The sequence below is a fragment of the Conger conger genome, chromosome 14 (assembly GCF_963514075.1).
Source record: "Conger conger chromosome 14, fConCon1.1, whole genome shotgun sequence".
Taxonomy (NCBI): Eukaryota; Metazoa; Chordata; class Actinopteri; order Anguilliformes; family Congridae; genus Conger; species Conger conger.
Window position 1 is genome coordinate 21,885,624 of NC_083773.1, and position 9,684 is coordinate 21,895,307.

General features: G+C 40.8%; 1 protein-coding gene across 3 annotated transcripts; it reads left to right on the forward strand.

Annotated features, from left to right (window-relative positions):
• The first annotated feature begins 1,912 nt into the window (after positions 1-1,912).
• Positions 1,913-9,684, forward strand: psma5 (proteasome 20S subunit alpha 5). Of its 3 annotated transcripts, none has more exons than XM_061218871.1 (10): positions 1,913-2,019; positions 2,621-2,663; positions 3,045-3,111; positions 3,271-3,397; positions 4,149-4,216; positions 4,481-4,588; positions 4,996-5,054; positions 6,202-6,304; positions 8,134-8,220; positions 8,661-9,684. In XM_061218871.1, the coding sequence occupies exons 2-10, from the start codon at positions 2,635-2,637 to the stop codon at positions 8,736-8,738; spliced, it is 726 nt and encodes a 241-aa protein (XP_061074855.1). In that variant the 5' UTR covers positions 1,913-2,019; positions 2,621-2,634; the 3' UTR covers positions 8,739-9,684. The 3 variants fall into 3 exon arrangements, with proteins under 3 accessions (XP_061074855.1, XP_061074856.1, XP_061074854.1); XM_061218872.1 differs by having other exon boundaries at positions 2,019-2,061; XM_061218870.1 differs by lacking the exon at positions 1,913-2,019 and adding an exon at positions 2,026-2,036.

The window sequence follows — 9,684 nt, forward strand, 5'->3', positions numbered from 1 at the left end:
GCCTTTTTCCTCAACTATTTGATCTATGCAGCAACCACACTGAGGTATAGGTGAGGATTCATCTTATAAACTAAGCTGGGGAATAACTAACTGGGTCCAGCATTCCATGAATTCCAGAATTGATGCAGGGAAACGCTTCCTTGGAATAATACATGAAAAATCAGTCACTGCACTGGGGCAGGGGTAGCCCATGAAAATGACTAACAAGCAAATCAGTTTTTACCATGTCATGTTTGAATTTTTATATTTCAATATTTGAAAAAAGCCATGTTGTAGTTAAGATTAATCAGTGGATTATGTGCACATACTGGACAGAAATATTTAATGCATTGCATATGATTACACCATAAAAAGAACAGAGATCCAGAATATGCCTTACTGCAATGCCACTCACTCTTAATAAAATATTAACAAATATCATGTCTTAGAAGATTGCAGATTATTAAATATTTACACTTACATTTTTGTCATTTGGCAGATGCTTTTAATCCAAAGCGATTTACAAGTGCATAGGTTCTTCCACTTGTTAAAAGCATCAAATCCATAACTAGCAAAACACGAATGAAGAGCTGTTCTAAACAAAAAGACAATAGTCATTGTAAGTGCTATTAAGTAAATAAAAATCTGATTACTGTTGCAATCTCTGACTGGACTGTCCTTAAACATATAAAAAGTGCTTCATTTACTTTTTTTTTGCCTTGGAATCACTGTAAACTGGCATTGTAACAAGAGTTTTGGGGTCTGCAGAAAAGCACACACACCCTCTGTGGCAGTGCATCTTTTTTCTCTGTTCTGTCCACAAGATGAGCTGGGCAGCCATTGCCCTGAAGGACTGCACAGCTAGCAAACATACATTTAAGGTGCCCGATCATACCAGACAAGTCACTGGGTAGTGAGTATCCTGCTGACTGGAACTCTCCCACCCTGGGTTACTCAGAAGCGAATTACTTCTCACCAGATGGGGCAGCTAGACTGGCATGGTTCTGTGTCAATTATGGACCGTTGCTTTTATTGCACCAGGGGCTAGTCCTTTTTAAAAGAATATGCACCTCTTCTTTTTGAACCATTTAAACACTCCCTTCTTTCCCCCTGCTCTGTAATTGCCTCTATTCAAGTTGGATCACGCTATCAATGTATTAGCCTACAAACTCCTTTTCAGCATGCAATATGAATAACCACAGATATCAAAACAAAAGCAATACAGTGAACCGTGAAAAGTAATTTACACTCAGGTGGGCATTGATATGAGAAGACATAAGAAATATATTTTCCATTAGACTGATTGTGAAATTGTAGGCTACACTCAAATAATGGGCAAAGTAGTATGTGGTTAGTACTGGCTACTCCCATGGCCTAATTTGCATGGATTTAGTATTTAAATCACCAAGACAAGTATATACTGTGCAGAAAACATGTTGTGATGACAAAGGACTATGAACAGGCATACATAATTGAATCATGTTTTTACTGGATTTTAACATTTGTGGTGGCCTATCCTGTGCTAGAGCTGTGCCTCTTTTATACAGAGATATCAGAAATAAATAATCCCCAAGTTCAATTTGAAAAAAGTACTACTTTGATTATGTTTTTGTTTAATTAACTATGCTATTATACAGTAATGTTTGTATTTGCGATCCTTTTTACATTCTTTATTATTCCCCCAGATACACGTTTCTATAAAATACTGTATTTTGTAATGGTCAAAGGCAATATTGAAATGTTCAAAGTCCAATATCTTTTCTACACGGAAATAGTTTTATCTAAATTGCTTGTCCTTTTAAAATAGACAATGACAAAACATTAATTATTATTATTATTTATTTTATTATTAGTATTATTATAACCGTTGGAATGAAACATCTAAATAAGGTGCATTGGTTTTCTCCCCATTTCAAAGATGTAGGCGGAACGTATATTTTTCCGGGGTTGCATTTTAACCTCCGGAAGTGAGTGAAATGTGCACTTCCTTCAGTCACCCGCTCTGTTAAAAACGAGCTAACTCATTCAGCAGTGCAGCCTGTAAGTAAACATGCTATGCAAGTAGTTATCTAGTTAAATATGGTAGTTATATTTTATCTTCAATCGAAACAAAAGTAGCCGTTTGCTGAATAATTTATCTGGTGTATTCTAAATATATATTTTCCTTGTTTCACTTACTGTCGTGCTAACAAGCTGGGTCGAGTTCGTGCCAGTTAAGATTTTAGATTATGTGCATTTGAATAGCTAGCTTGTTCTTGTATTAGGTATTCTTGTACTGTATTTTACAAATATGGTCCCATTATTTTATTTCATTATATACCAGTAGGGCTAACGTTACTGCATTTTCGATTTTGTCAGAAATTGAAGTGTGGTGTGCTAACTACGAGCTAACTGACGGTACCGGCCTAAGCTACGAACGTTAAGTTCATCCTGATTTCTAAACGATTATAAGATCAGCCAATGATATGGCCATCTCAGTGATATTCCCGCCCCATTTTCTAAGGCTTATCCAATGCGGTATAGGGGTAGGCGGCAGTGGGATAGAGTTGCTTGCCGAGTTTGCTCATTAAAGTACAATACTTTTGTTGGTTTAGATACAAAGCAGAACTCTGTCTTTATATTTATTTTGTTTTCTCCATAGACAAGTCTGACAATATGTTTTTGACAAGATCGGAGTATGACAGGTGAGAAACTATTTCCATCGTAACTGTCTTTGCTTTGTCATGACAGACGCGACAAAAGGCAGGCCTTTACTTAGCAGTTGGTGAACGTTAGCAAGAAAGCCAGCAAAGAAGCTTGTTCGCTACATTCTGTTTTTAAGGACTGCCTCTATCTACGCTGTTATGATGTGTGTTTTGGTTAACATAAGAAACATGTCGACGTAAGATTTTTATTTATTATTTACTGAGAAGATGCATAGCGAGATGACTTCCAATCAGTCATTACTAGGTGGCTAGTTTCACTTTCAGTATTACAGCCTGCATGTTAGCCAAGTTAACCTAAGGCTTTATGGACCAGATTAGACGTCCAGATAGCCTCAGGTTATTTATTTGTGTGGTTTGCAGAGGCGTGAACACGTTTTCTCCAGAGGGAAGGCTGTTTCAAGTGGAATATGCTATAGAGGCTATCAAGGTAAGTCCTTGGAATACCTGCTACAATTTCCAGGCTTTTTTGTTGCTTCAACATTAGTCTGAACTCAGTAAAACCTTTACCAGGGTAAAGTTAGTGAAAGTAAATTGGGGAAATTGTGAAGAGTTTCTGCACTGCTCAAGTTTGTACTTTTTTTTCCAGCTGGGATCCACAGCCATTGGGATCCAGACATCTGAAGGGGTGTGTCTTGCAGTCGAGAAAAGGATAACTTCTCCCCTCATGGAGCCAAGCAGCATTGAGAAGATTGTTGAGATTGATACGCACATAGGTGATTATTAGAGAAGATTGTTGAGATTGATGCACACATAGGTGATTATCAGAGAAGATTGTTCAGGTTGATGTACGTAGGTGATTATCAGAGAAGATTGTTCAGGTTGATACGCACATAGGTGATTATTAGAGAAGATTGTTGAGATTGATGCACACATAGGTGATTATCAGAGAAGATTGTTCAGGTTGATGTACATAGGTGATTATCAGAGAAGATTGTTGAGATTGATGCGCACATAGATGATTATCAGAGAAGATTGTTGAGATTGGTGTGCACACAGGTGATTATCAGAGAAGATTGTTGAGTTTGGTGTGCACACACAGGTGATTATCAGAAAATTGTTGAGATTGGTGTGCACACACAGGTGATTATTAGAGAAGATGTATCAAATGCATTTCCCCTCTCGCCTTATCATATTGTTCATAATGTGCGCTTTGGACCCATAGGAACTGTTCTCTACCATTATTAGCCAATGGAGGTTCGATCCCAGTGTTATCTTGCATTCTTATAAACTGTGGTTGTTGCACCGGCAAATGAATGGCGTTTAAAGGTCAAATGAGCTTCATAAGAACATTGCATCATTGGGGAAACATGAACAGAATTTGTGAGGTGAATCTGAGTGAACCGATGCTTCTTGGTTGTGCCTGGCTGAATTGGTTTGCACGGTGTGAGGCACTGGTGAAAACGCTTGAAAGTGCATTGTTTTGCATCCTTCCTGTTTAAGAGTTCACACTCTCTCCCCCCTCAGGCTGTGCGATGAGTGGCTTGATAGCTGATGCCAAGACGCTAATCGACAAAGCGCGTGTGGAGACGCAGGTGTGTGCTTTTCTGCAGTTTTCCTCTCAGAACAGAACAGACTGCACTTAGAAACGCGACACGCTGGCATTGACATCATATGCAGCCTTCTGTCAGATCGGTTATACTGAAATAAGAGTATTTGCTTTAATGTGTGTAAGAAGTGATTAGTGGTAATTGATGTCGACATGCTTCAGTTTCTGCTCAGCCTTTAAAATCTGTTCACTGCTTGGGAAAATGCGGTTTAACGTGGTTTAACCTGGCCCGATTCCTCCTCCCCGTCAGAACCACTGGTTCACCTACAACGAGACGATGACCGTGGAGAGTGTCACCCAGGCGGTGTCCAACCTGGCTCTGCAGTTTGGAGAGGAAGATGCTGACCCTGGTGCCATGGTAATGCCCTGATCCCCAACGTTTTCTGTCCTTCAAAGACGGTGAAATTGGCCTGTTTGCGTGTCCGCCTCCGGAATGTGGCGCCAGTGATTCTTTTCATTTTATTTGCCAGGAGAATCCCATTGGGGGAAAAAGTCAATTTTACAAGGGAGATGCATGGCGGCTCAGTTTAAAAGCTATTACAAGGCAAAACGATGTATGAAAATAAAATGCTACACTTGCTTTGTTTGAGTAGTTCAGTGTTCACGATATAGAAGTAGCAGAGTTGGAAAAGATTTTTTTTAAAATAAAAATTATTTTATTGAAGTCTTAAGTTACTGTGCTTCCTACTCTTGAAACATTCCTAATGGAGGGAATTCTGCCATCCTGCTCCAGACCAATGACGTTTATTCCCATTCTGTCTGCAGAGCCGACCCTTTGGAGTTGCGCTGCTCTTTGGAGGTCTGGATGAGAAGGGGCCACAGCTGTGAGTTTATTTATCATCATTAATGTACAGTCTGCTCCGTTTGCGTTACTGTTTGTTATATTGTTATACAGTATACTGTAGCCTATATATATGCTGATTGTGGAGGTAATTCAATTCAACCCCAATGCGACTGACTGTCTTTTTAGTTTGTAGTTGTCTGTTTCACTACTGTATACTGTTGGTTCAGGTACTAATTGAAGCACTAACCGTCATTCAGCATAACCTGTACTGGAATAGTTCAGCTAATGCAATGTTGGCAATAAGCAAAATGTGGAAAATCTACTCTTTTAAAAATTTATATTTATATAAAATAAAATAAAAAAATGTTATGAGGCTACCATCGATGGCAATCCTGCGATCTATTTGGCTCTTGCTATATAAAATAATACTTTGAAATTAACTTGTGCACAATGCCAAGGAACATTACTGGGCAATTAATTTGTTTGAACCTAACGCGCAGTCCTCAGTATGATGGCACATGCAGAATTGACACAAGGGGGAGACCTTGCATCACAAAATTAATACTTTGGTTTTTTGCTTTATTTAAGATATTATATTTTAAAATATGCTTTATATATATATATATATAAATAAAAGTTGGCTGATGCCAGCCATCTCAAAACGCCCAGGCAACTGCTACTTATGAAGGCCAGTCAGTCTTTACTGCAGTCATTCTCACAATCTGGCTGTCATTCTCACAATCTCTCTCAATCTGAATTAGCCCTCTCTGGGGCTGCAATCAAATGGTTATTTCACAGTTTAAAGATTGTGGATAAATTATGTGGTCAGAAGCTTCAGTGGAAAGGAAGATGTAGTACTATTGGAATACAAATATCATGTGCTGAACTCATACCCTCATACTCATACTTTTATACTCTGAACCACAGTAACTTGGGCAAGAGCCTATCCTTGATGTGGTTGTAATCAGTATTTTTACCCTTTTAGTTAGCAAGTTGTTACCATCTTGAAAACGCCTGTGATTTTATTTGCCTGAAAAATGAGCAACGTTAAAAAAATAAAATAAAATAAAGTTCACAAAGTCGATGAGATGGCCTAAAAGAAAGCAGATTCACAAAGTTTTCTATGCCCTTCTGATGACGCCACAGTCTCATGCTGTCTCATTGTGTGTGTCTCTGTGTGTGTGTAGGTACCACATGGACCCGTCAGGCACGTTTGTACAGTGTGATGCCCGTGCTATTGGCTCAGCATCTGAGGGTGCCCAGAGCTCCCTGCAGGAGGTCTACCACAAGGTGAGGTCTTCACCCCAACACCGTTCCCTCCAACATTCACCTGTACGCCGAGGTCTTCACCTCAACCCTGTTCCCTCCAGTAATCACCTGTATTCAGTAGTCCTCACCTCAACCCTGTTCCCTCTAGCATCCACCTGATGGATATTGGTATCCCTTACATGCCAGGGGTACTGCCCAATTGGACGTGTATCTGGATGAAGGCTGTATTGCTCACTCGGTTCTTGATTTCAATTGCCGCTGTTACGACGATCGGCCTTGTACCTTTAAACATTTTCCGGAATAAAAGGCTGGCCATTTTATACCGGTTGGCGGGAACACGCTGTGCGAGCCAGTGTTGCCGAGAAACACAAACGCAAACGCATCGCAGAACAACGGCGTTGTGTTCCTTCGCCCTCCTGCTGTGGATCGGGTGGCACGGCCGGGATCTGGCAGAGCTCCACCCTTTCACACAGCTGTCACTCATCCTCTCCGTCCAACCAGAGGAGCCGTATCGCCTGTGCTGGGAACGGCCAATCGTTTTATGACCTGCACAGGGGAAATAAAGCTCATCGTTGGGAGGGATAAGTCTTCTTTGTTTGTTTTTTAGGAGGTGATTTTGGGTGGTGGGTATGGGGAGGGTATGGAGGTGTGGTCCCAGTGCTGGCCTTGGGCTGGAGTGGCTCAAAAGGGCTGCTTGGGGCTCCGTGCGGAGCGGTCAGCAGGGCCCAGGGCCGTGTGTCCTCTGTGGGGAATTACGTTTGTGTTGGAGCGTTCCCCGTGAATGCACACGGTCAGTGCAAGGATAACAGGAACTTGTGTAGCAGGGTTGGAGAACTCAGGCTGATGAGATGAGGTCCTGCAGTTTTTCGCAAGTGGCTTTTGTTCACGTCCCATCCCCTTCCCAGTCTTATCGAGAATGCCCCATAATATCTTAAAACTAACTTTGCAGCACAGTCCAGTTAGCTAATATTGTGGCTATTGGTTATTGATATTGACCTTCTAAATGTTCTTATCCACCACTAATTCCAACTGAAAAGCATTTCGAATAAGCCCTTTTGTCAAGCTTTAACAACATGCTATTGCTTGTTTTAAAACTGATGTTACAATGCTCAAATAGGACCTTCCGTACCTCTTCATTGGTCTCTCAGGTTATAGGATTGCGGTTATTATTCAGGTTATAGGATTACGGTACAATGGGAACTGGGGACCGTATAGTCTGCCCTGAGGTGTGTATCCCAGCTGTAACACCTGTGTGTGGGGGTGATTATACAGGACCTGGCAGCTGTCGCTTTAAAGGAGGCGAAAGTGCTTCAGTAGCATGGAACAGCTATGTAACCCCACAGTGGTGCTTGTAGGCCTTGGGTAGCCTCCCTGTAGCACTGTTGCTACATTTGTGCTTTTGATTATGGCTGTGTGTGCAGCTGCACCCCTCTCCCCAGCGTTTCTGCCCCAGCCAGGTTATTTCAGGGGAGGAATGCTATCTAGTCACTGATGCAGTGGGGCCTTACCAAGCCTGCCTCTGACTGAATGAGGTCTTTGGGGTTGTGAGGGTTAAAAACAGCGGCTTGACAGGCTTGTTTTTCATAAATAGGTGATTTTCTTTTGGAATTGATTGTCGCAGTGTCAGTTTGGGCCCGGTCACCTACACAGTCTAATTGAGTGTCATGAGCACAGCTTTGGATGTCCTGGCAAATTGCTCATTTGAGGTTAATGAAAGATGGACTCTGAATTTCTCTCCTTTCACTTTCTCCTTCTCACTTCAACAGCAACTGTCAATTTAAGAGGTTTTTAGATGTTTTAGGACTCGTTGAATATATGGCCTAATTTCTCTTTCCAATTCCCTGTTCCAGTCCATGACGTTAAAGGATGCCATCAAGTCCTCCCTCACCATCCTGAAGCAGGTTATGGAAGAGAAGCTGAATGCCACTAATATTGAGGTGACGTCCAGTCTTGTCTCCACGAGTCCTCAGATTATCTTTCGTTAAAAATGAAAAACAGCCCTTTATTATCGAAGCTCCAGCATGGTCTGGTTAACAGTGAGTTTTGGGCATAGTTGCTGCTAACGAATGTTTAATCAAAGTGAAATATCACACTTGGTTCCTGTGGAATGCAATCTTGTCCATGATAGTCACAACAGAGCTGCACAAAAATAGATTGATGTTCAGTTTTCATCATCCAATCTGTAGAATGAGTTGAGCGGGGGGGGGGGGGAGCCAGTTAATCTAAAGACCAGTTTAGTAATGGAACAGCCCAAGCCTGTAAAAAAAAAAGGTGGTTAACAAATTAGTGGTGTTATCTGCTGAGTTAATATTTGAATATCATCATATCAATTTGAATGACTCAAGCTTTCTCTTCTGTTCTTTTCCCTGACCTCTAGCTGGCCACAATAGAGCCTGGGAAGACGTTTCACATGTACACAAAGGAGGAGCTAGAAGAGGTCATTAAGGATATCTAAGGCACCCCAGGGCATTGGGCCACGGATCTCCTTGCGACATTTCTGCAGAATATTTTGGTTTTGCTGTCCGCACAGGAACTAGCTGTTAGTCGTGCGTCTCTGTTTTTTCCCCCTTTCTTAATCAAAGATTTCTACAAGTCTGTACATACTACAGAGCAGCAGCAGAACTGGGAATTAAGTCAAATAAAATGGGGAGGGAGGGGTACTTTTTGTTACAGTTCAATGCAAAAATAAATCTGTCAAATGTTTAAAAAAAAGCTGTGTCTATGCTCAAGTCTCCCATGATGTTGAAAGTTTCTGAAGCAAAAACCTTGAGATTCAGAACTGCCTATTTCTGAAGGATATTTTCTCCCTGTGAGTTCTGATGGGAACTAAAACAAATAAAAATAAATAAAATTAATCACAACACACACGTGTGTGTATATAAGGGGGGGGGGGGGGAGCTCAAGAATCATGTCTAGTTATTACTGTACATATCCGATGAACATATCAAAATAAAGCCAAGTTCCTGTAGCAGCTATGTAAAAACTAAACTAACGACGTACACAAGAAAGCAGAGGGTGAGACCTTGCATTAAAAAAAATAGCATTTTACTGTAATGTTTTGATCCATGTGAAACTTGGATAGAAATGTCACAAACAAAAGTATGTGCTCTTCTATCATACATGTCTGCTCAGTAGCTTAAAAAGTGATGTGTGTTTCACTAAACTGAGACCTTAATTCAACAGAAAAGGGTCTATAAAATGCCTTTAACAAATGTGACTTCCTGCACAAGAAGTCACCCACACTAAGGAATCCTCACCAAATAGCTGATCATTTAACCAGAAGTCATTCTGGTTAGGTTTGAATATAGAATTGAGGGGTGAAGAAGGCACAATTGAACTTTTATTTACCAATACCTGGATGGCACAAACATGCAATAAAAGAATATTGATAATCATACAAA